The following is a 26,592-nucleotide window of genomic DNA, read 5'->3' as shown; positions in this document are numbered from 1 at the left end:
GCCGCTTGATTCCTTGGTTCAGCCATATCTGTCCATTCATCCATCAATCCGATGAATTTGATGTACACATCCATACATCCTAACCATCATACCGTTGCGTCCATCGTACATACTACGATGTATGATGCTACGTAGCATGTAGTGTTAATGGTCCCGAGTTGTGTCCATTAATTCTTTATCAAAATTTGTTCCTAAAGTAAAATATTTCTCTCTGTGCAATTTCAGGTATCAGTAAAGTTCTATTCAATACTTTCCAACACTTGTAGTACAAACTGAGGTTGCTCGAATTGTAAGTGATAGTAAAACTGGCTGAGAGGATTTTTTTATAATGGTGTCGCAATTACTCCTAATGCAGATTTTTTTTATTTTTATGCCTGGTGCTTTGAAATGCGGGTTTTTATGCTCCTTAACTGCTCCAAAATGCACATTTTTTGTGCCTAAGCTGTTCTAAAATGCGGATCTTTCTGCTCCGAAAATTGCTTCAAAATCAGTTTTGTCCTTCCCACCCCCGCTCTATTTCAGGGTCGACGGCCGAGTGGCACACGAGCGCTACGTTGGCTTTCAGTCGGGACCCGGCGTCCAATCGGTGCTTTACCTATTGAACGGCGAGTGCCGACCAAACGCCGACGTGGCGCCCAATCTGTGCACCGTGGTTGATCCAGTTAGGTGACGTAGTAGTAAAGCGGTGCCCGGAATGTATCTCCGGCTGGTGCGTTCGGCGTTCTACACCGCCCGTGCATCGAAAGTGGTCCTGAGATAGCAACAAACGACTTCACAAAAGCCGGTGTGTCACGCCGCCAGATATCGCGACCCCGGCGATTGGTCGTAGAAACGCCGGTGAAAAGCTAGAGCAAACGCGAGTGTTGCCGTCTTTGCGTCGTCCCATCCCCGGTAGATCTGGCGCGCGGGCTCTGCCACCTTCGCGGTGTCGACAATGCTCGCTGCGGAAGGTGGTGTCAAGGTGTTTCCGGGCGTCCCTGCAGGTAATCTGTATCACCACGGGCACCTGTCGCGGGCGGTGTGTTGCCGCCTAGAAGGGGACCCGGTGTTGGACGGCCTGCTGCCGAGACGCTACAGCCTGCGCCACCCCGTGCTGGGATGCGTGAGCGGCCACAACCCGCCCCGGGACACGGAGAAGACCAAGCCGTACAGCATCAACTGGTGCATCGGAGATGAGCGCCCCGAGGTCACCAACAGCGGCACCGGCATGCGGCAGGACCGGTGAGGCAACCGCTCCTGGCGGCCGTTTGGCTCGGAGGCCTGCTTCGGACGGGGGAACTTTTCCGGCAATCCGGGTGTCGCTGGCGAGTTGTTCCCTAGTTTTCCTTAGATCCTGGCACTGCGACGCGAATGGCTTGGATCGCGTCTGGCTCGAAACGGACGAGCAACTCCGGCAACCCCCGTTTATAGCGTGTAACTGAGTTTCCTAATGGTGCAAGAAAATTAAAATTTAACTGTGGTGATGGCAAATCATAGCAATTCGGTTGCTGCGTTGCCACCCCGTGTTGGTGTTGCGACGTCGAGTTGCTGGGAGAAATTGCCCCGTCTAAAGCGGGCCTAAGTTACTGGTGGGACCTCACAGAGAAACTTCATTCCTAATCTGTTGTAGGTTAAGGGGTGACTAGGGTCTTTAAATATTTTTCTTTATTTATCGAGACTTTTCTGAAAATTGGCATGCAGACATGACTTTTAGTGGTGATTTCATATCTGCAATTAGATTTGAAATATGAAATCTAGAATGAAAGGTATGACAAAATATTAAATTCCAATGGGGTAATTCCTTATGGGTCGTTATGATAATTTATAATTAAAAAATATAGAGAACTGTATATAGGAAGGCATGTTCTCTTGTTATATTATTCATTAGACGTCATCACCATTTTTAGTCCCACGTTTCATATCTGTGTAACTACACTTGTTAAAATTCCTTTGAGATCCCATGTATATTTTGCCTAGAGTCCTTTGTCATATCTATTGCATATTGTAAGCATCAGTTCTATTATTCTCACTAGTGTTGTGTTCATGTCGAAGTTCCTATGCACTCTTTGATTTATGTCGAGTTTTCTGGGTCCTAATTATTGTGTCATAATGATCTAAATATTGAATTTTAAAAGAAAATTTATGTATTCATGCACCTTTTTTTTTTTTTTTTTTGTATTTTTAAATTTTGTATTTAAATGTCTACCTAGGATAATATATTTTTTTTAATTATTTATTTATTTAGCGGCCCTTGAGTCAGCGACAGATCCCCGATGCGGCCCCTTAGCCAAAAGGTTTCGAGACCGCTGGTTCTCTAAACTCGTCAAACACCAAGTTGGGGCCGAAGCTCCCGGAGTTTATCGGGACGATTGCTTCGCGCTTTTGTCGCCAACCTCCAATCGGCGTGCTCTGCAAACTTTCGGCCCCAACTTAGTGTTTGATGAGTTTATGTCCCATGCTGTAGACCATCCCACTAATTGTCTTGTGCGTGCCACCATCTTTGTCTACTTAGCGGTGGATCACGTTCTGGGTATGCACAGTGGTTCTCCCGCAGAATATCAGACGCTGCATGTATTTTGTGCCCTAGCAATGAGCAATGAAAGGGTCTATAGCAGGGGTGGCCAGATGGACATATTTCCAAGAGACAAAAAGCCTCTCTGAAAAAAGTCTCTTTTTATTGAGACAAGAGTCTCAATAAAAAAAATTCCGAGGACACCTAAGCACTTCTTGCGAGTTGTGAATGCGAAAGCATGAATGTTGTCCTTCCGCTCCCCTAGGTCGTCTGCAATGTACTGGCGTGGACGGCCACGTTTCGCTACTGCTGAGGTTACAGACGGCGGCCAAGGGCACGCTCTCGTGAAGTATCACAGCCCCCTTTCGGCAACGCCTGCCACGAAAGCAGCGGCCACCAATGGCTACCTAGGAGCCGTTTGCTCGGCCAATGGAGAATGGGCATTTGTTTTGCGTCATTTTGCAGTTACAGATGCCGCTGGCTCTGCTACGTGGGATAGTTGATGCTTTTGCATTAAAAAGGAGGAGGCACTTTTTTTCAAATTATTCGTCTCAGTTGGTGGCCACGGCGAATTCCACTTGTACAGCGATGGCTTAGTATGTTTCCTCAATGTGAGTCCCCATTCATAAAACAAGGTCCTTGTCCGACAGTGTTTTAACCTTAAAAAGGCTTAAAAAAAAAAAAGTTTTTTGTCGGCTTTGTTGTTGCAGCATAAAGCCGACAAAATTCAAGCTTTTTTTATTATGTTTTTCGAATTTATCTTGCAAGAAGTGGTGGGTGGGTTAGGTTTACCTGGGAGTCGTGAGCTGCACTTGGGCCCCCAGGAATCACACGAGGCTCGTGATCCATGGTTTGACCATCTCTGGTCCATAGACGCTTTACACACACGCCAGATTACAGCCGCCATTGCCGACCTTCTCCTCTCTTATTGAGATGCCAAGCCACTGAAGTAGGCTTTGGCAAGCCTTCACAAAGGTAAATGCTGGGGAGAAGGACACAGTCGAATCTAAAATGGCAGTAACCTGTCCTGCTGTGGTAATGACGGAGCGAAGTGATAAAAATAAGAGGAAACAAAAACTGAACGTAGGTAATGGCGGCACCCATGCACAGCTGCTGTAAGGCGTCTATGCACCGGCGACTGCAAATCGGGTGTAGGGGGCGACGGTGCAGGTCCCAAGGGAAGCGCCGCATGACCTCTCTCCGTCTGCGTGCAGGAGTGGTACAAACCTGGAGTCTCGAGTGTCCAAAGCCTCCCTCTTTGGGCTCTTCAAGGACACGTGCGACCTTCTTGGCCGGGAGGACATCCTGCGCAAGACATACGGCGAGACGAAGGAGTCCGCCCTGGGCTACCAGAGTGCCAAGAAGGTGCTCTTTGAGCGCTTCCTCAAGCTAGACCGGGGCCGCTGGGTAAGGAAGCCGCCCGAGGAAGAAATGTTCCACTAAGAGTCGCAGCCGCCAGTTTTGCCACCTCCCCCTCCCTCCTGCCCTCCCCCATCCTGCGACTACTACTTGATTGTATCGACCATTGGAGAGGCTCGTCAAAGTGGCGCCGACATTGCACCGGTGTGGGCCCGACGCCGGGCCAGTGTCGAGCCGGCATTGCTTACTGATGTGTGGTCACCGGATGACAGTTCCGGCCGAACGTGAGCGGCCGGTCGGTTTTGTGACGCTTGCCAATGCTGTTCGATGGCCGGAGGACATTGGAGTGACGTCGTGGACAGATTTTGGGTAGGAGCGGCCTCGTCGAGATATAATGGGGTGTATCTGTCGGAGACCGGTCAGAGATGTTGCCGGGGGATTGTGAAGCGTGCGAGATATCTGATGTTGGCACTTCGTCGGGAGCTCGTCAGGTCCGTGCCGTGAATCCGCCCGTTCTGTACCGGGCCAGTAATGGAAGCCTATGCTACCAGATGTTCACCGGCATTGGGGGAGAAGGAGTTTGAATTTTCATCTTCGTTTAAGAGGAACTGGATGGGTTGTCATTGTGCGTGATACGGCAGTAATGTCTGGCAGCCTTTAGGCGTGGAAGAGAGCTGTTCGAGTTGAAGTCGGGTAGTGGACGAATTCTGTCAGGCGTTAAACTGATTCTGAAGTGCCCCACCGATGTCAAAGGTTGTATATTGCCGCAGGGGCCGTAAACCGGCGGTTGCCTCACCTCAGTTTAGGGGATAACATTGTCATAAACTTTTCTAATGGTCTGGAAATCTGCCGATTTTTTTTTTTGTTGCTTTTTGTGGGCGGAGTTTTTTTGTTGTTTTATTGATAAAAAAAATTTTGGGACCGCGGTCTCGATTTTTGCAAGGACGATAATACTCTCGCGAATTTCCCGACGCTTGCGGACCTCCGAACGACGGGGAGTGCCGGAGTGCACGACTCTTCTCGCGGGTGCTCATGCCGCGAAATGGGCCATGGCTCCTTCCATCTTCTCGAACAAAGGGAGACTGGGGAACGTTCCGGAAAACGTCGCTTTGCGGTGTCTCGATTCTGACGGTCGCGCAGCACTTTGCGCTCAGCTAGAGATTACAAGCCGCTCGTTCGCGCTTGCGGGACAACCCCCTCGAGCGTTTTTTGGCGTCTTCGCGTTTCTTATCGACATCGCCGAGTTCGGACTACCTGTCTGCCGTGTCCGTTTTCCGGAAAAAGTCCGGTGGAGGGGGTGGGCGGGAGGGACGGTGGGAACTGGCTCCGGCGAACCTTTGTATCTCCACACGGTCGAAATCTCATGGGAGGGGACGAAGAGAGGAGTCGTCACTCCCACTGCGTGAAAGGAAGCGTGAGCGAGCAAACCACACACACACAAAACAGACGAGAAGAAAGACCAATTGCAAATGGGGCCGGGAAAGAAACGAGGAAAACGAGTTTCACCCGAACGTCGTGACGAGTACAAATGCGGGAAGTTGAGAAACAACGCTTGTCTGCCATGTTGGGGCCAGAAGGGAAGATGCGCTGTCCCTGCACATGTATATACTGTGTGTGCGTGCGTAACCGATACACGCGTATGTAATATGTTTGGGTCTTGTCGGGCAGCGGACGGTTCAGCGGGGCGACGGCCGTGAGTGCGGGAAACCGAGGAGCTTCTGGGGCGTTTTAATCTTTTTTCGTTTTGTTTTTTTTTTTGCTTTGGTTTGCGTGGCGGAATCTGGACGTGCGGCACGTTGGTTCGATGCCATCGAGAATTGTAGGCCGGTTGGGTCGACATCATTACTTTACAGCGTAAGCGGACCGTGACAGACCGTACAGGTGCGGCAGAGCGCCGCCTCCTTCTCTGGGCACCACCGGGGTGCCCGGTTTTTAAAAACGAGCGACAAAGTAGAAGAAAAAAAAAAGAAAAAGAAGGAAAACCTGGAAGCTCCTCTTTTGACATCTTTTTTTTTTTTTTTTTAAGCTGTTATATCTTCCTTTTTTACGGAAGAGCTGGCCCCCCCTTGGTTCCGGGTTTTTGTAAAAGTTCCTTCTGACACTTGTCTCACTCTTCCGCATGCACAGTGTTGTCATTTGTGTTGTCAAAATTGTCAGTGTACATTGTGTTACTTTTTATTTTTTATTTTTTTTTTCTCTTTGGTATGCATCATTTTTCCTCAGTAGAGGATTAGGGAAATGACGCCGAACAATCATTGTTTTCATCGGTCAATTATGTTTTGTGTCTCATGCTTTGTAAATACAGACCCACCATGCAGCTATTTCTACCTTGGTGTCTTCGTTATGAGTATTACTATTATTATTATTACGATTACTATTGTGCCTCATCTCCCTTTTTTGTATGCATTGTATCAGCATTTTTAAGTTTGCTCATGAGCCATGAACTTGTTCGTTCTTTTTTTCTCTTCCTCCAAATGCGTCATCACCGCCCGTAGCATGTCTCGGTAGTTGTCATAACACCGGCATGCTGTTTCTCTTTGCTTGTTTTTATTATTTGCATTTATGGTAGTGCTTATGCATTTCATTTTCACCCATTACCGGCGTAAACAGCCTTTACCGAGCAACCACGCTCTTAATAGGACTGCCGGCTCTTTTCAAAATCTCGCCTTCCGTTTCTCGGTTATGGGATTTTTTTCCCCGCGAACTCGTCAGTTAACGGCAACCTGCCATTTTTTTTTTTTTTACCGCCCTGATTCAGTGGCAGGTGCCAGTCTTTTTAATTTGATTTCGGTATCGTTCGGTCGTGAAAGGACTTCAACGTCTCTGCCTATTTATTTCCTTCGATTGCCACAGATTCGTTTTCCTGCGGTCGCTCGTCTGCGATGCAGAGTGGTCGGGTCGTCCGCACCGGACAGACGTGACACCAGTTCGCGTTTCTCGCCTCGTTCAGCGGTCGCACGCTGGTTTTCTCAGAACGGGACGTGCCAAAAAATGGTTGGGAAGATTCCGGGGGACGCCACCAAAATGGGCGGGCTTGCCCTTTTCGTGGCGTTCCGGAGGGAATGATGGAGTGCCCGGAAGGTGATCTCGCTGCCTTTGAGATGCGCCGTGGCGGCGAAACCAGAGGCGAGAGAAAGAGTGTCCCCGCACGCTTGGCGTTTCTGTTTTGCGCACACACAACACTTCTTCACACCTCCGGCATGAGCGCGTGTCGTTAACGCAGCGGGGCCCGCAGACACTGCGGTCGACTTTCCGTTCGCCGCGACGCTTTGCAGTCTTGGAAAAACGGGAAAGGGCAAGCGGTGTGCACCTAAAGGCTCCACGTCCCTTCGTATCCCCGCACTGTACTAACCGAAAACACGTGCACACACTTGTCGCATGTACACACAATGTGCACAGCACTGAAACGACCCTTTTGGCAAAAAGTTGGTCGGTTGCGGAGCGCGGGAGGATTGAAGAGACAGTCGTCGAGGTTGGAAGCAGCGGGCGTACTTAAGAAACGGAGCGTAGCGCAACCCTTCTCTGCAGGAAAAAAAAAAAAAAAAGCAGCGAGTCCTCTTCTCGATGTAATGTGCATGTGATGTGTGTCTGTGTGTACATGTGTGTGTGTGTGTGCACATAGAAGGCACACATGCTTAGCTGGGAGGGGATGACCTGCCAATTAGTTGCATGCTTAGCAGTCAGGCTTTGGGCCCATAGGCGCATAATAGCCCGCCGTTCCGTTTTACTCCGAGGGTTCGGCTCTCGGCTTTGGAAAGCTCCGGCGAGCGTGTGGGACCCCGGTCCCTGCCCGGTCTCTGCCCGGCGTCGACCGGGGCTTCCCCGGCGTTCCGGCGGAAGCGAGTGCGTCGGGCATCGGCTCTCGTAGAACTCGTGCCGCTAGCGCAGTTGTTCCAGCGAGGATATACACTCTAGGCCAGCGGGTGGCGCCCCACCGGAAACGAAAAAGGCCACCGCGAAACGTGCGACCCGTCTCGCCGCAGTCGCCCTTCCCGAGTACGGCCGGGGCGCGCCCGGCGATCTAACCTAGGCGTCGTCTATAGCTTCTGTTTTTATCTATTCTCTTTCTCTCTCTCTATCTCTCAGTAGTAACATCATTTTATTGTAGCTTGAATGTGTAACCCCCCTCCCCCACTCGTGGCTGTTTTAGTAATCGAACCTAATCCGACCTAGGGCCGACGTCTGCGAGTCCTTCGCGGACGTCGGCGGTAGATCGTCGCGTCGTTGTGTAACCTAGCGAAAACGCGGCTTAGGAAGGTTCGCCGTCTCTTGTTGTGCTCGTGCATCTTGTCCGTGTGGTGCGTGCTCGGAAGAAAAAAACCACCAAAAGCGTTGACTTGGAAAAAAAAAAAGACAAAAACGAGGGAACCTGGTTTTTTCGGCGTTGCCGCATAAACGTTCTTTTTTTTGTTATCGTGCTTTCTTCTCTTGCACGGATTTTGTGCCGTTGCATTTGCGCGGGTTTTCCCTGAGGGGGACGGGAAAGGGGGGGGATGTAGTGTCCGGGGACGCGCGGCAGTCCCCCAGGTTCCGGCCCCGCAACCGACGAAGGCGACGGCGGGTTTCCAGGCGACGCGCCAAAGCGAAGAGGAGTGTGAAGTGGCGCAGACACGGGGAAAATGTGCGTGGCAAACACGACGACGAGTCCCCTCACACTCGGAACTCTACGGTCGCCGTCGTCGGCTTTGCAGGCCGAAGGACTGGACGTCAGGAACTTCCGACTGCCGGCGACCCCGCGTTGGGGAGAACTGCCCCCCTCCCCCCCCGACACCTCCCCCTCTGGCGGCCCGCCTTCTGTTTCTCGCTCGTTTCTTTTTTCGCAGCTTTTGTTTCTTCTGGAGAGAAACGGTTTCTTGCGAGTTGTACGCGGTCAACATTCCGAGGCAGCGGGCCGCCTTTGCGCGGTCCGCGTCGTGGCATCCCTTCGTCTCTGTTTTCTAGCTCGTCTTCAAGCTTTGTCACGGGAACGTGAATAAGAAAGAAAAAAAAAATGTGCGGCAGAACGATCGCGCCGGCGGCGTCCGATGCGTGACGATCGTCTGGCACATTTGTTGCTTGCTTTGTCTTTGTGTAAGAGCCGACAGGAAGACAAACATACGAACGAAGCGGAGAAAAAAAATCGCAAGCAGACGGTGTAAGATGCTGTGAAGCTTTCTTTTGTTCCCGTTTGATTTTTGTCTTCTCCGGAATTCAACTTGGAAACAAAGACCTTGCCCTACCCCCTACCCTCCCCCATTTTAAAAGTTTTCTTTTTTCTTTGTGAGAGTTGGCTTTTCGGCAAAGTTTGATACTGACAGCAACAAAAAAAACACATTCCACCGTGCATGTTCGTTTTGTAGGGTTTTTTTCTTTTTCCACTCACGCCCGCGGTTAAAAGCCCCGTTTCCCGTTTTCCGACGGAGCCCATTTTTTCTTGCGTTTGTTGCGACGTCCGTCCCTTTCTGCGATCCCCTCATTTCAGGAGGGGAGGCTGAGCCCGTGTATATATACATATATATATATGTACATAGTCATGTATATATATGTATATATGCGAGCAGATAGGGGGGATTTTTTTAGTTCCCCTTTCCACCCCAACATTACTTTCTAGCCCCTCCTCGACTAATGGAGAGAGTCCGTTTAACCGCAGTCCTCGGATGCAAAAGTTCTTCACACCCCCCCTTCCCCCTTTGCCTCACTCTGGCCCTCGAAAGGCATCCTTGTTTTTAACCACGTGGAGAGCCGAGGGCATTGCTCATTGCAGCAACATTGTGCGAGATGTCCGTCTTGCAGACAACGGCCAGTTGTTGCAGACGACGGACAGTTGTTGCAGACAACAGCTTTTTGTTGCAGCAGACGACAGCCAATTGCCCCTTTTCATACCCCTCCTCCCTGATTTTCCTGCCACATATTTAGAATTTTTTTTTTTTTTATTGTCCTAACACCATATTTAATGTTGGGAATGTCGAATCTGAGTGGACATTCTCACGATCACCTTACACGAGAGGAAAGCTGACCGAGACTTCCGTTTCACTGTTGAGTTGTTTTTCGTTTTTTTTTCTTTTAAAGCATTGCGTTATTTTTTTTAAAGATGTGAACTTGTGCAGCTATCGGTAGTATCATCAAGCAGCTCAAAGTACTGCTGGCTACGTTCGTTAGAAACAAAAAAGGGTTGGGAAGAAATAAATCTGTTCTGTGGGGAATGCACCTCCTTTTCGTCGTCAATGTTTTAGGAAATGGCAGTCCTGCTCGTTGTCGTTTTTTTTTTCTCCCCTTCCTAGAACCTTCACAGCATTTTTCATGACCTGCACACATCTCCAACTGTGATCTTGTTTCATATTTGTTCTTTTTTTTTTTTTTAAGTAGGAATTTTTTAATGAGACGGTTTTCCTATGTATCTGTGTGGGCTTGTTGCGACGTCAACAGGTGCAGCAATGCTAGTCAACCAGTAGCAAAAACTTGGTTAAGACGCGGAAAACAAATTGTCATCTTCGAATGAACTGCCTTTTTGCAGAGTCTTTTTTTTTTTTTTTTTCATTCTTGTGTGTCTCTTTTCATTTCCTTGTTGCGATCGGGTGTTTAATCTGCAGGTTTAAAAATGAAAAAAAAAGAATGGAACAATAGAAGTTACACGTTTGAGGACGGTGTACACTTAAACATCCATAGTGTTGTGATATGTAAACTGGATATCCGAATAAAGGTCACAAATGCAGTCCACAGTCTCTGGTTTCTCGCATGCTTCAATTTGTTCCCTCCATCCTCATGGTGGGAATCTTTTATGGCAAAAACTTTGTATGGGAACCCTGCTTGCCCTACCTTTCCCGACAGTGGTGAAGTCTGAACAGCTCATGGTAAGCAGCTTGAATTAGTATTGAACCAATATCGATTCACCAGTGATTCCAGTCCCACCAACAGTACGCCCCCGGACAGTATGAGCTAAAACGCTCAACCTGAATACCTACAGTTCCCACAAGCTTTATTATCTCTTAAATTGTGAAAGAGAACAAAGGTTGAGACATACGCTGTGTTTTCCATTGCATGTTTTCACCAAAACGTCCTAAACTCGTACAAGCCAAAGAGGCCTGGAGGGCTGTTTCAGCTCGTAAAGTCCGCAAAGTACCTCGTACTCTGAAAAAAGTGCCCGTATCAGCTCGCAGCGCTCTATTTGTACAATTTGTTGTGTTTCGTTGTAGACTGAAAACTGGCATCGCACTTCCACAAAGCATTTGTGCCAAGAATTTTGACGGAGGTTGACCTTTGCAACTTTTCATACTTTGATGTGCTTCACCACATATCACCCAGCGCATTGCTGTGAAGCACTATGCGCAACCATTGGTAGATTTCTATTTGGGCAAGTTGTGTATGTTAGCTACTTCGTATTTGGTGCATGCTCGGTTTCACTGCAGTTTGTTTGCACGGACAAGGAATGGGGAATTTTTCCGGAACAAAAGGGAAATCTGATGTCTGCTTCCCGATTTGAAGGAAACGTGAAAGTGCCCATTCCAATGAAGATGTTTCACTGATGCGAGGTTTTGTGTCACGACAATCGGGGGTTGGGCAGAGATACTCTAAAATGTATTTAGAAATACAAATATTGGGGTACTTGGCAAAAACAGCTAAAATACTGACACTGGAATACATCTCTACACAAGTTTTGCAATGCATTTCAGAAATAGAATTGAAAATACAAAAGTATTTGAAAATGAAAATACAGGAATACATCTTACGGTGGCAGAAATACTGAAATACCTTTTTTCCTAATAAAAAAACTATTGTAGATGTCAACTTTCACATTACCTGTATTTAGTTACTACCGTAGGATACTGTGCATCCACCCATTCCACTCTAAGTACCCACCCCCAGCATCTGAAACATCTGGAAAAATATCCACAATACATATATAGAATCCCGGAGAAAAGCTCACCGGAGATAAGCTCACCGGAGAAAAGCTCACCGGAGAAAAGCTCGCCGCAAAACCGGCGGATGCGGAGAAAAGCTCACCGGCCCTTGAGCGTATGCGGAGAAAAACTCACCGATTTTTTTTTCTTCTTTTTATATGGAGGTTCTTGGATCATGCGTAACATATTTCATTTTGTTATCATTAAAATTCCTCAGCTTTGTAAAAAGAAAATGTCCTTTTTTGCATTATTTTCAAGCTTATTGGGTATATTGCTCCCAAATTAAAAATTGCGGGCGAGTGTTTTCTGTGGCTTACACTCTAGGCAACGAAAGCCTAACTGAAAACTTCATGAACATGAAGAACAGGAAAAAGTTCGAAAACTTAATAATGTCTGCCTAAAACCTAAAAATCCAAGCTGTAAATGCCGAAAATCCGAAAGGGATGCGCAACCATGCGGTGCCTGAAATTCTCTTTGAAGCTTTTGTTAACCTTTGAAAACAGGATAAAACAGTCAGTAGGATACCGAGGCTCCTTTCTTCCACGGACATGCACGTTTTCTAGCCGTTCGTGCTGGTGTTTCAACACATTGCCTTTATGTGACAGAGCCCTTCTACGGTGAGCCACCCATGACCTTCAGGCTGCACATTGCCACCGTTGTTACTCGTGACCTATACAAGAACTAGTCTTCTGTAAGGTAGCGAATAAGGCGAGTTGGTAAACGTTATACATGATGAAAACCGCTCACACGACGACGACGGAGTGAAGACAACAAACACTACAGGACGAAGCTGTTTTCGCAACTGAAGTTTTGTTAGTGAAATTAACAGAAAGAAAACAGCGTAGCCGACACTGATTACATCAACACCTACTTATCTATTAGGCACTATGCAATATTTGGAGCTGAAGCGGTTCACACACCGCTGTTCTTATTAGCTCACAAAGAACAAACCTCTTTATTTGATAGTGCTACCGACGGCGTACAGTCAGTTGTCAATAAATTGTCTTTTTTTTACTGGCAAACGATGTTCTGATTTTATACTTGCGGCTTCATTAATATACAAAATAGGTGATTACTAACTTCTGAGGATTTAGTAAGTATGCCCAATGAACCTCAAGAATATCACACAAAAAGAGGACATATTTTTAATGAAGTGACGAATGCGAATTGCGTTAAATTACCACGTTTGACGTAGAATCCGCTAAGTTAAACAAAAAATCTGTGAGCTTTTCTCCACATCCGCTCAAAGGCCAGTGAGCTTTTCTCCGCATCTGCCGGTTTTGCGGTGAGCTTTTCTCCGGTGAGCTTATCTCCGGTGAGCTTTTCTCCGCCGCCCACATATATAGGGGGTCCGAGGTCACCAGGCCCGATCTAAAATGGACCGTAGAAATCGACGCCTGCACGTAGCAATCTAAACTTCTCGTCAAAGGTGCGTTTCACAGGTCGGTTTTTTCTTGTAAAATTACAAAGAGTAGCTCCATTTCTGTAAAAAATAGCACCAAGAAACTTGCCAGGGTCAACGGCAGGCGGCGACGCAGACGACCAAGTCGAGTAGCGGAGCACGTTGGGTGCCCTTATTGATAGATGGCACTACCTCTTTATCGAGACTGCTCGCAACCACCGTGGTTTATTAATATGAACTTAATATTTTTGTAATGTACCTTTGGCTTAAAATTAAATGCGGACAATAAAATAAGAACGCTGCCCCCGACGCCATCTATCAGTATGTGCACCAAACGCGCTTGCCACTCGACTTGGTCATCTGCGTCTCCGCCCGCCATTAACCGTGGTAAGTTTCTTGGCCTTATTTCTTACAGAAAGGAAGCTACGCTTTGTAATTTTACAAGAAGAAACCGACCTGTGAAATACACCTTTGACGAAAAGTTTAGATTGCTACATGCAAACGTCGATTTTTATGGTCTATTTTAGATCGAGCCTGGTGACTTCGGACACCCTATATATGTCAAATTGATGACCTCACATGCACCTATCCCTTATTTTTTCGCGAATATCTTCAAATTTTAAGTCTGCGCTTTCTCGGTATTTTACGGCATTCATAGAACAGCAATAAAATGCCCTTCTGTTACATATTTTAACTTTTTATAGGGTATAGTAATACAAAATAGTGATAAACACATGACTGCGCTGCTACGTACACTCGAAGGAGGAGCTTTTCAAATAGCTTGTTGGTCCACCGCTACCGATTTGTGCAAAGCGTCATGTTGACAACGACGCCAACATTGGCAGGTAAGGCCTTTTACAGATGCCGACGAACACGGGCTTCTATTAAAAGGAACCAAGACCGCCTTTACACTGAGAATGTTTTTTGAAGCATGCAAAGGTAATTTCTTTACACTCGTAAGTGTATAAAGGATTTGCTCGGAGGTGGTAATGGGTTGGTTTTGTCGACGGAATTTGCACTTTGAATGCAAAAAAAAAAAAAAAAAAATCAGCAAAAAAGAAAAGACAAAACAAAACAAATAGAAACTCTCAGTCATAGAGTATTTTTATCCATGAGATATACCTTGAAGTTTAACATGGGCGGGCTTAACCTATACCGCTCCCCAGTAATAAACGCGCAGTCCGTTTATTTATTCATTTCTTTTTTTTTTTTTTTTTTTTTACGAGATATGAAGGAACGCTGCTACCGGTTTTTAAATCTCACCGGAATCCGCCGGAAGCCATGTTGGGGGCATTCGTCGCTGTTACGCCGCTGTAGTTACACTATATTACAGTGGCTACATGTTGTGTGCTTTGGCGCCGTGTCCGCACTGTAGTTCCGCTACTCGAAGTTTAAAATGGTCATTTGCGCCGTACTTGATTGTTCCAGCCGTAGAAGTCGGCGACAAAACGGAGCTACGGGCAGCAATATTTGTTTCTTTCCTAGAATTTCGGCAATCACTGGGGACAGGACAAAAATGACGCTCGAGCAATCGGATCGCCGGCGTCACGAATGACTCCGACGAATACGCCGGCACAATCTCGAACAGGCGGTTAAAGAGCAGAACGCTGCAAATCCTGGGAGCTAAGTCCCGAGAGGAAGAACGAGAAAGAAAGCAAACGATGGGCTGTTCGTTCTACCGCGACAATTTGAAGTTGCTCGAGCCCTTGTCAACTTTATTTAATTTTGTCAATGCGCGATTCCGGCGTTTTTCAGCAAAGTAAGAGAAAACAACAAGGCACAGACCTTACAAGTGATGTTTTGATGCTGCTTTGTACACTGTCGCAAGCGATATGGACTCCTCAGGACCGCGGGATCGCTGATATCCGCGTCCATGCCCCGCCGTTCCGAAGCGACCAAATGCATGGAACCTTTCGGAGCTTCGTACCCCAACTAAGGGACTTTGTACCCCAACTAAGGGTCTGTGGACTGCACTTCGTGTCAGGTGAGGAACCTCTTTATTTTGAAATGTGATTATTCAAAGACAGCTTTATAACTCTACGGCACTACTGCTGCCTCAATAAGACGCCGAATGCCTCGCACATGGCGCCAAGGCACAGATAGCAGACGAGAATGTTAGTTTCGATTTTGAGTCTAACCGGAAGTGATGCCAAGTGCAAAATGCCCAAACCTCGTTGAAAATGCCCAAAGTTGAAAACCTCCGTTGCAACCAACAAGGTAGATGGTTGCAACTCAAGAAGGTAGGACGAGGGAAAGAAAGACCGGGAAGTAGGAAGCAGACGAAACGCTAAAAAGAGGAGGAGGTTTCCCCCTCTCCTACAGCGATCCGCCTGCTTCCTCCTCCCCGGCCTTCCTTTTCCTCGCCCTACCTTCTTGGGTTGCAACAGACTTGCACTCAGGTAGATATTTTTAGACGAAAAAAATTAAGAAGTCTGAAATAAATAAGAGACGAAATTACATTAATTTTCTCTAAGTTGCTGTATGGATGTCTTGAGTTATGTTCAGGGACATCGCAGCGTAACTTTCAAAATGATAATCGCATTTCAAAACATAACTGTTATAATCGAGTAATCAATACTTTGATACGCACTTGTTACGACAAACTATTCATTCGTGAAGTTTCTTTCACAAGGGCTTGGCAGTTTTTTTTTGTGTGCGTTTTTTTCCCCCTCTAATTTCTAAAATACCAAGAAACTGAAATATCAGCCTCCAGTAAAGCGCTTATAAAGGTTTTCCGATCCAACCAGTAAAGCTCTTGTAACCGTGGCATGTTCGTTTGATCAAACTATATTTCATAATAGTGGAGGAAGCAAGAGAAACACCGCGAAGGCAGCTTGTTTCGGTTTTTACACGAGAAAAACAATGAACAAATACAAAAGCGCGCAGCGCTGATCCAGGCCAATCGGATCGCGACGCGCTCGTCACGTGATCCCAGCCGAGTCCGCCGTCACACATGGCGACGGCGACCATGGGGGTTGCCGATGGCTGCCGCTGGCGAATTTCTCACCTTCCGGACGTCTCGGAGCGGCCTGGGACGTTCGCCTAGGATCCACGATGGAGCTACGGCTACACAGCCCGGCCGGAGCCGATGCGGCCGTCTACCACTGGCCGCTCTCGACCTCGGTAAAAGCACAACCATACAGTCCTACGAAGACGCGTTCCTCCTCACGATCGCGGATTCCCATTAGAGGGGTTAGGCCTAGGCATGAAAACATTGTGTACGCGATGCGATACGCCGACTCGGAAACGCTCCCTGATCCACGTTTACGTGTCTTTGCCCGCGTAGGACAAGCACGATGGAGCCATCGAGATCGTCGAGACGATTCGGTGAGTGATTTCGTCTCCACTGTCCTTCCTTTCGATCGCGTTTGTAGGGATTTGTGATGTGTAGGGGGGGAAAGGGGGGGGGGGGGGGGGGTTTGTCGTAGTAGCGTTTATCATCACAGGTGACTCCACGGTTACGCATGCATGCTGACACGGCATCCTCAGTGTACCAAGCGTTCGCACCTGCCCTTTTAAATGACCGCTTGGTCGGTTTTGTCGTCACGTTGATCTGTATGATGTTTTTATTCGCGAAGCGTGGAGCCTAGGCGGTTCGCAACACCGCCGATTCCAGCAAATCCCATCCGCGTGCTAAGTGCGGTGCGAGCACGGTGCGATACGGGACCATTTATTTTCCACCACGAGGCCGTTTCTCTATTGCAGCTGTGTGACTCCCTCCCTCGGGGGCTTTCCCTGCACATGAGCTTTTGCCTTTCTTTTCTGGCTCGGTATTCTTTTTTTCTTTTTTTAATTCTCCGCAGAACACTTGTGCGAGAGGTGACGATATAGCGCGGAGCCACGCAGAGGAAAGGTAGTCTCACTACAAACTGAATTGTTCGCCAAATATCCTTTATATATATTTCTTTTTATCTGTAGAAAGAAGTATACCTTTATTTTGTCCTTTCATCCTGTTATAATCCTTCGTTGAACATAAAAAAAAAAAAAAAGTTACTGACGCCGTTGGATTCGTTGCATTTAGCATGCTTTTCAGCGCGAAAAAAGTGGAGATACTGCCAACTGCAACATATAAACATAACTCTTAAAATCAATAAAAGAAATGAAGGCTATATTTTCACAAATTCGCTTTTTTTTTTTTTAGAAATTTAAATGGTCTTATTTCTAGCGGCCTCTTGTAGTTCATCATTTCAAGCAGACAAAACCCACAGATTGTCGCAATTTTTTTTTCGTATATTCTTTTCTAGGCGATTGCCTTTGTTTCAACAGCGGTAACATCTGCCATAGCCTCCGGCAAATTAGGCCGGATGCGCTAAGAACCAAACAAATAACATCAGACATGATAAAAGTTTATCAAGTTGTCCGTGCTTTTTGCCTGAAGGCATGAATTAATCTTGTTTAGTGTATTAGGACGCGGTAACCAACTCTTCCGAGCGGGCAGTGTTGCCTCCCTAACAGAGAAAAACGAAAAAAAAAAGCGCTTTATTTTACATAAAGTTTTGGAGAGGTCAGCGAACACTTTTATCGTGTTTGGTATTCCGGCCGTTTACGCTCAGCGGCTTCCGCGATGCTTGAAACAGGCGCGGCCGAGAGCAATCTTCTCCGCTACCGGTTTTCGAGTTTATGGAGGACGCGTATTTTAGTATTCCGCCATCTCTGGTCGCGGACATTGCACCGGATGACCTTGAACCGGTGAACGCGCGAACCGGTCAACTTTGTAGCAGACGACTCGCGGTCGTCGTCGCTCCCTGATTGGTCAAAACCGGATAGGTGGCGGACATTTTTTTTTTTTTTTTTTTTTTTTATCGCGAGCTTTAATTTGTTGTTTAATATGTAAATAATACATTTTAATAAAGTAAACTGCTACACTTTCGGAGCGCACCAAACTGCTGTTTCTTGACGCATCGCAAAAATCGCCGATTTGATTTTCTGCTGAAAAGGTTCGCCATCAAATATGGAAGCTGCCATTAATTTTAAGTTAGTTTCTGGTCTCCTAATTCGTGATTTTTTACCGGATATCCACCGTGCTTTCCGCAGATTTGTCCCGAGAAGTGAAATCGTATTTAATTTCCTCCTTTCTTTTTCTATGAGAGTCATATGACCTTTCGTGCCTGGTGCGGGCCTCCCACGGGGCTTCCATAGATTTTGTGTAAAAACAAACGAAGGTAGGAAAGCGTGACATGACTTTGCAAGAGTGTGTCAGGGATTTGTATCACTTCAGCCCTGTGAGACAGACGACCTTGAACGTAACGAAATACCGGTGTAAAGTTAGACCGCGTCATGCTATCGCGACGTGCCGCGTCGTCTGCAAAGTTCCGCATCGTCTGCGACCGGCCAACTGATTGCGAGGTGGATCTGCTATCGTCTCTCGCGTTCCACTTTTTAATACGAAGTTTCCAGACTTCGATGATTGTCTCGTAGAGATCTCACATTCATTGCGGCTAGCTTAACTCCCCCTGCCCCTGAAACCAGCGGTCAATAAACTTTAATTTAATCCAGTTCGTTTGCATTTGCATCGAAGCCTGCGTGGTTCACATTTTCTCCGCTCGGGACTCGGCGCCGTGGACGCCGCGTGTTACCGTTGTTGGCTGCGTCACTTTCCCTCTCGTCGCTGTGGCGTCGTCGTCAGCGCTTTTGCTTTGTATCGATCGGCGGGACATTTTTATCGCTTTGTTTTATTGTTCGCGGAGGAATTTGCTAGGAAAGGGAAGTTGTTTTCCGCCGACGTAATACTGACCTCCAGCCGGCCTAGATTTGCACTTCGCTTCCGCGCCCTTGGATGGGGCGGCGAGAAAGTGCGCGTTCTTAGAGATCATGACCTACAAAGAAATTTTTTTTCTTTTTCTTTTTTATGTTGACGTTGTTGTTATATTTGTGTGCCAACAACTGCCTTGCATCAAAGTATTAATTTTTTTTTCTTTTTAACTGGTTGACGTTTTTTGTTTTTTTTTGTTGTGGAAGTGCCTAAAATGGGGGAAGAGTTAAGGTTGTGACAAGCCATCATAGGCTGATCGTAGGCACACCTTCATTAATAATAATAAACAGACATTATTATAATTTTCAAGTCAGCTAAAACATAGTAAACGAGATTAGAAAAAAATTGTAGAGGAATCAAGGAGACTGGAACAAAACCAGGCGAAAGTCAAATTTTGGGGTTTTACATGCCAAACCCAACGACGGGCATCTGGCACGCCCCAGCGGAGGACTGGGGATTAATTTCGACCACCTGGGAATCTTTTGACGTGCAACCGAAAGCTCGGTTACATGGCGCCTTCTCCGCAATAAGCCTCCGTCAGATTGTGGGCACCTCGGCCGGGATTCGAACCCGCCACATGGGGATCCGTAGGCCGGCGCTCTCGCCTCGGAGCGATCGAGGCGGCGAACAGAACCAGGCGATTTTTGGTGTCTTATTTCACCCCTTTTCTGCATATATTGTCTGGTTTCAGTTGGCCCCCCCCCCCCCCCCCCCCCCCCCTTTTTTTTTTCCCCAGCATATATGCAATTCTGCAGCAAGAATTCAATTGTGTGGTGTTTTAATGTTTTGAACAAAACACGATTATTTTTGGGCGGTGTCAGGAGACTTTTAGTATGGCATGACTCGGCCGTAGACTTTCCGGTTTGAGCCAGAGAGTACCAATGAACATCCGTCAGTATCAAAAATACAAATTCAGTTCCGAAAAACAGATTCTTGGCAATGTTTGCATTGAAGGGACTATTAAATGACTTTCTTACTTTTTCCCAAATAGCTTTTACATTAAACCTTCAAAGTTCACTGCACTCCGAACAGGTGTCCGTTTTCGTTTAGGTTTATTAACTTCTACACGAAAAATTATTGAAATATTGAGTTCTTCCTCTTTAACTCACTGCAAAAAAAGCCGCGGCATAATTTTGACGGTCGTGAAGTCCCCTGTCACTGAAACCAGAAGTTCTCGGCAGTAGGAGAATGAAAGCATTAGCGGCGAGTTGGCAGTGTGCCGGTAGGTTTTACCACAAGGTTTTACTGTGCTGATGGCGCCACTGACATATTTTCTAAATCGGCGCCTCTCATCACCACGATAGCCATGGACGCATCGCAGCTGAATGAAATTCAATTAGATATGTTGCGCTACAGTGACAGTATGAAACTGGTCCCATACGCCGGTACGCCTATTGGAAACTGTGGCGACCCTTCGACGGAGACTCCAGTTCCTCGTCGGACTCGGACGACAAGGAGTGGCGACTCCAATGTACGGAATGTTCCGAGCTTGCACAGATGACCTTAGACCTGGGGTCCCTCAAACCAATGAGCCTGCACCAAATGCTTCGACGTGGTTCCTCCAGTGGCAGGCGGTGAAACTGCAGCTGTTTCTTTTTAAGCTCCAGACTGTGCAAACTGTAATTTGGGCACTCGCAACGAGCACGTTAGCTACGACTTCGTCCGTTGTGACTGGAGTGACCGGAACAACTGCTCCGCACCGCGCTTAAACACTCCTATAACCACTGCAAGAAGCTCAGCGGGTCGTCAGCACGACAGCCGCTTCTCTTTCGCTGTCAGCTGTTTCCGCGGTATTGCTAAAAAGAAAGGGGCGCACTGTCACTCACTGGTGTAGCAGAAAATGCACAGAGTTTTTTATCGGCTCAAGCTTTATTGACTTATTTTGTCAGGATAGGCTCGCAGGGCAGAGCGGATGAAAAAAGAAAAAGAAAAATGCAGTACGCCGTCTTGGATGATCACGATTTAAAACACAACTTTACTGATGGTACAAATCTTACCACAGGCCTTTTCTACGATTAGAAGAGACAGTGTAATTTTAGCAGAGATATAGCAACGTAGAAATATGATTTCGTGATCAGATAGACGTTGCAATCATTCAGGAATGCTAACACTAATCACTTTTCTCGGGTGATGAAAACGCGTCCAAATTGGCATCTGTCATACACGCCTTTAAATACAATATGCACCAGTAATACCTTGAACTGGAGCATACGCATGGAATGCACAAAATAAGGAATCCGGGCGATGTTCGAAGACACAAATGCTAAGAAAGCACCACTGTAGTCGAAATAAACAAAGACGACGGCACAAGTGTTCCTACTGTCTTGAAAGTGGCGTCACAACATCGCGGCACGAGTAGATGGATCTTCCCTTCAAGGACGTGCTGGGTTATCATTGCACACACGAGGAGGAGGAGGAGGAGAATGTTGAGGAGGAGGGAGGATGGGCATACCCTCCCCTGAGTACCCTTCCTTCCTCCTCCTCAAGAGCTGCGCTCTAATTCGGCGTTACAGGGTGTTGTAAACATCTTTAATTTTTTGATGCTTTCATCTTCCTTCTTTGTGTATTATATTTCAGTTGTGAGTTAGCGCTTCTGTGTTCCTTCCCCTTGTGCTTGCCCTTTGTGCACTGTTATGTTCAACATGGGGTCATGGCACCTCTGGGTCACGACCAAAGTCATTGTTTAGGCTTCTAGTCTGGACCATACTGTTTGTGTACCTAGAGGAAGGAGAGGTATTGTTTTTAGAACAGTGATAGCTGTGAACCTGTATATTTCAATGGAGGAAGAAGTGCAGCTGAAGCCTCCAGGCTTCCTATAGGGGAAGTGCAGCTGAAGCCTCCAGGCTTCCTTTTTTTTTATAGCGACTACGTCCAGGAGTTCAGTTGTTTCGAAGTATTGGCTGTTGTTGAGGCAACACTTCTTTGCAATATTTGTCGTGGGATTGTTAATATTGCCAATGGCAAAGTGCTCATGCCAAGTGCAGCAGCAGAAAAGAGTCCTGATAAATTTAGGGTATGTTTATTTCTGAACTCTTTTTTTTTTTTTTTTTTTTTTTTTTTTTATGGAATTTTGAAAATTTTGGAACAGAATAAAATTAAACTGTGAATTTCAAAGAATTGGGGAATCTGTCAAAAATCAACCCCGACAAACCCCGATTTTTCAGCAGAATTTTGAAAAACACCCTCCGAATTTTACCAAAAATAAACTCAGAAAACACAAAATCCGAGCTATAGCCACTGACGAGCCTATGCTTACCCCTTCTTTCTGCACATATTTACTTCCCTGATACTCTAATACCGGTGACTGAAGATACTGCTCCAAGATTGTCAAAAAATTGTCAACCGAGATGCCGAAGCCCGATTTGAACCTTACTAAATTTAGCTCCAGTGCTCCCCTCACCCTCTTCATTAGTCTACCCTTTTCCAAAGAATCCAAAAAGAATGTCGAGCATTCTTTGCCATGATGCATCTCCAAACTACCAAACAATTCATTGGTGTTTCTCAGTGATAGAAAAATCCTCAAGCTGTGCATACTCTCGAATGTTTTTTTGTTCTTTTTTATGGTCAGCATGACTATAAATAGTCAGTGTGACTACTACAGTCAGAGAAATTCTGCGCAGTGGATGGCTGACCTATGTCCCAACTTGCACGCGTTTGCAATCTGTTGGCTGTCACCCTGCCTGGCAGTGTCAGTTGGCAGGCTGCAACGAGTTTGTAAGAGATGTGGCTTTTATTTTAAATGCGATGGCCTTTCTAGGGTCATGAAGTAGTGAGATTGTGTCCACAATCACCTCGATAGCTAAGTTTGGTGCCAAAATTTCCCCCACTAAACTTAGCGCAGAAATCTGAAATTTTGTGTATTTGATGTAACGTGATGCAGTGCCACGTGGCACTCACTGCATCACACAAAATGCCATCACTGGTGACACTGACGTGTCAAGTTTCATACTGGCCACGTGACACTGTGACATCGAGTTACATGATCACATGACACTGGGATGTCGAGTTACAGGGTCACACGACACGTGACCTGACGTCATGTGACCACACTAACCTATAGTGGCGTGGCATCAAGCATTTATCTAGATGTCCCATAGGGGCACCAATCACGCGATTGCCATACGCCTGTGTTGTCATGTCTGCGTTACAACTCTTTCTGATGCTCTAGACTTAGTAACCAGCCCATAAAACCACTCTCCTTTAAGAAAGCGCAACGCACAATTTCCTTGCTATATTGTGGGTAAAGGAAATCGAATTTGTGTACCGTAAGATCCCGGGAGATAGCCCTCCTAAAATCGAAAGCGAACTGGGTGAAAATAAGGAGTGGGGTAAATTTCGGTGTGCGATAAAAACAAATTGCAAGAATGTTTTATTTTTAGATTTTGTGACCTGCGAAACTTGTGATCGCAGGGAGGTGCAATGAACCAAGGACTACTGTCCTTCCCAGTCTGCGATGTGCACTTATCTCCCGCCTTGGCTAAGTAACACCTTTTCTGTCAAGATCACCATTGGCCAGGGTCCTGTACTTACTAAAAATAAACATCTATCAATGTTTAAAAGAAAAAAAAATAGAAAATTATGCCTAAAATAGGGGTCGGTTATCTTTCGGGGGTGGAGCGTCTCTCAAGGCATTACGGTATAATTGTACGCCAGCCCAGGTTTTTCCTCAAAGTTTATCGGAGGAACGTTTCCCACCGATTTCTATCAGAAACGACAAATGAAAGCATAAAAAAAAAGCGCGAAACAATTTCCGCTTTACTTTTTGTGTACCTCAGCTCAGAGATCAAGGACCCTAATATGTATTTTTTTTTTCTTTTTGCCACTTGTGGTTGCGTTGCTAACGGAAGTCTCCGCGTCGCTTTTCAGGTGGGTGTGCGAGGATTTTCCGGAGCTGAAGCTGGCGATGGAAAACCACATCCTGCACGACTACGATACCAAAAGGTGAACAGACTTGCGAATTCGCAGCTGCCAGCACCTGCCTCTCTGCCGGCCACAGATGTGGTTGCGCAAGACATCTGCGGCGTTCCGACGATGGATCATTCGTGTCGCGGCTTTGGAGAGCACCGCATTGTTAGCTAAACACGTGGGGAGTTGAAAGTTTTTTTTTGCTTTTGTTACGGCTTGGGCTACGGCTTTTGCTACGGCTCTATTCCACGTGACTGTTGCTCGCGGGGTTGGTCAATGTTGTCCGTCTGCTCGACTGCGAAGTGTAGCTCTGAAGTAAAAAATGAATTCAGTCTCCCAATTAATGACTTAAAAGTCAACGCACCCGTTGGTTTATGGCAGCTTCATTTATCGAGAGCTTTTTTTAGTTTCCTAATTTAGTGGCATTGAAGTAACTGCGATTTTCGATCCTTTGTTGCCCAGAAAGCGATTTTGCTTGCAAGTCTCTCGACTTTCTGTTTAAAAATGGTCGGCGGGGGTCGTATCAACTCTCGGACGCAGACTTCTTACGGAGGAATCAAGAGAAGTCGTAGAGGCAGAGAGGATAGGCCACCGAAGCAACGTAGGCATCAAATAAATAAAATGCATAAATGAAGTTGTCTCAGGTGCTTCGGAATAAAAATCGCCAATTCTAGATAATGCGGTGATGCAGGAAACTCAGTGTCTTTGTCTTAACATAGTCGCCCTCTTTCTGCACATATTTGCTGTCCATTCATCCGTCTGTCCGATGGATTGTACACGGTATGATGAATGTACGATGAAACCTAGAATGTAGCATTAATGTTCCCAAGTCGTGCCCCATCATTTTTTATTGAAATTTGTTCCTAAAATACGATATCTCTCTGTATCTTCAAATATTTCGCTGTAGAATTCTATTCAATACTTTCCAGCACTTGTGGTACAGTAGAATCTGGTGGATATGTTTTTCAGGGACTGCGGGAAAAAAACCGCATCACCCGGGAAAACATAACAACCAATAACGCTGTTGGTGCGGTTGCAGATGTGACGGGAAGCAACCCTTACACTGGGATTTCCTCCAGAATGACTTTTGGGGGTTCGGAGAACTACCATGTTAATAACCATATAGCTGGGCATTCTTTTTCGGCACAGTTGTTTAGAACCAGCAGTCGACCTATGCCGTATCTACCCGATTAAAGCGTGACCACGATTGCTACCTCGAGGGGCAACTTTTCATATTGCTCAGTGGGGAAAATAGAACCACGAATGTTGTGCAAGGCTAATAGAGAAATAAAGCGGTACCTTTATTTTGCTAGAAATCGTTTCCAGCACGATTTCTGGCAACTGCACTCATTCACGTCGAGCAGCGACCAGGTTTTTCTCAGCTCTTGCTCCACTTCCAAGGTCGAAACAGGCGTCACACTGAGCCCACCGCGTTGCCATCAGTTCCACTAAAACGTCCGACAGAAACGGAATCCGTTAACGCTAGAGACTAGCACGTTAAAACTTTGTAATCTTTGAGCTGGTTGAGCTATCCTAAACGGACTCCGATCGTGCCATCGCTCGCTCGCTAGCCGCTATGGATTCAAACCGATTTGGATTCGGATTCGACTAGATAATTTGAAGAATCCAGCAGAGAGGCCGAGAGGCATACGTTGCCAACAGAAGACCGAATATCCGCCGCATGCGGCCCAGGAGCGCAGGTTCGGGAGCGCCGAGGGGCAGATTCTGGACGTAACAACCGGGAAATCAAATGTATGAGACAGGAAACTAGTACATGTATCTCTATGGAGTTAAACGGGACGGGCGCTCGTAAACGTAACGGCCGGGAAAACATATAAACCGGGAACGTATGAATCAGGTTCTACTGTATATAATTTGTATGAATTGTAACTCATTGTACAACTGGCTAAGATGCTTTCTTAAAATTATGTCGCAGTTACTCCCAAGGTGCTCCAAAATATAAATTTTTTATCCTTCGTGCTTCGAAAAGGTGCTTCCAAAATTGTAGAGCCCATCTACTTCACATGAAGATGGACGACCAGCGAAGCTGTTATCTTTACAACAAATTTACGACAACTATACAACATCTATACAATTTACATACGATTGCATGAATACACGTAAACAACTTTGTTGCAACAACTTTACGACATCTATACGATTTACATATGATTGCATGCAGGGCCGTAACCAGGGGGGAGGGGGGGTTAGGGGGTTCTGACCCCCCCCGAAATTTTTTTCTGGGTACGGCCCTGGTCGGTGCACTTGCAGCCAACCGATTTTAATCTCCACCTCTGCGCACGCGAAATGGCACCGGTCGGCTACCGCATACCAAACCGGGACCGGTTCTTTGGTTTGCTATAACTCTCCATTATATGCCACCGATGCACATGATTCATAGGCGAAAATAAGACAATAGACATTATCAAAATGGCCGCCGTTGTCCCCGAAAACCCCCCCCGAAATTTTTTTCTGGGTACGGCCCTGATTGCATGAATACACATAAATGACTTCATTGTTTAATTGTGTTTATTTATTTCTTAGTGACTAAAGTAATCATTGCCTTATGGTCACTATGGTAAACCGCCATTGGTTGTATTTTGACTTCGGATACATTCTTGCTAAACGTGAGGTCGATATACATTCTGTTGTTGGTTGTTGGTATACATATATTGTAGAATACCGCGCATCTGCCCATTCCACATTAAACGCCCATTCCCAAATTTCTAAGATCTGAGAAAATATGCACAGTAGATTGATACGTAAAATTGATGACCGGACAAGCGCCCGTTCCCCATTTTTTCGC

General features: G+C 46.4%; 2 protein-coding genes across 2 annotated transcripts in view; both read left to right on the top strand.

Annotated features, from left to right (window-relative positions):
* The window catches only part of LOC115316618 (double-stranded RNA-specific adenosine deaminase), a 33,095-nt gene extending 22,554 nt beyond the window's left edge, over positions 1 to 10,541 (top strand). The window contains 2 exon segments of the mRNA XM_029976039.4: positions 984 to 1,221; positions 3,706 to 10,541. Of these exon segments, the coding sequence (XP_029831899.2) occupies positions 984 to 1,221; positions 3,706 to 3,934 (467 nt within the window). The 3' untranslated portion in view covers positions 3,935 to 10,541.
* A 5,527-nt stretch (positions 10,542 to 16,068) lies between these two features.
* The window catches only part of LOC115332130 (histone-lysine N-methyltransferase, H3 lysine-79 specific), a 44,243-nt gene continuing 33,719 nt past the window's right edge, over positions 16,069 to 26,592 (top strand). The window contains 3 exon segments of the mRNA XM_029994418.4: positions 16,069 to 16,252; positions 16,416 to 16,456; positions 23,748 to 23,822. Coding sequence (XP_029850278.3) covers positions 16,184 to 16,252; positions 16,416 to 16,456; positions 23,748 to 23,822 — 185 coding nt within the window. The 5' untranslated portion in view covers positions 16,069 to 16,183.

Source organism: Ixodes scapularis, unplaced genomic scaffold, assembly GCF_016920785.2.
Source record: "Ixodes scapularis isolate PalLabHiFi unplaced genomic scaffold, ASM1692078v2 PGA_scaffold12__126_contigs__length_90152505, whole genome shotgun sequence".
In the NCBI taxonomy this organism is placed as follows: domain Eukaryota; kingdom Metazoa; phylum Arthropoda; class Arachnida; order Ixodida; family Ixodidae; genus Ixodes; species Ixodes scapularis.
The sequence above is the reverse complement of the archived record's forward strand: the minus strand, read 5'-3'. Positions and strand labels throughout refer to the sequence as shown.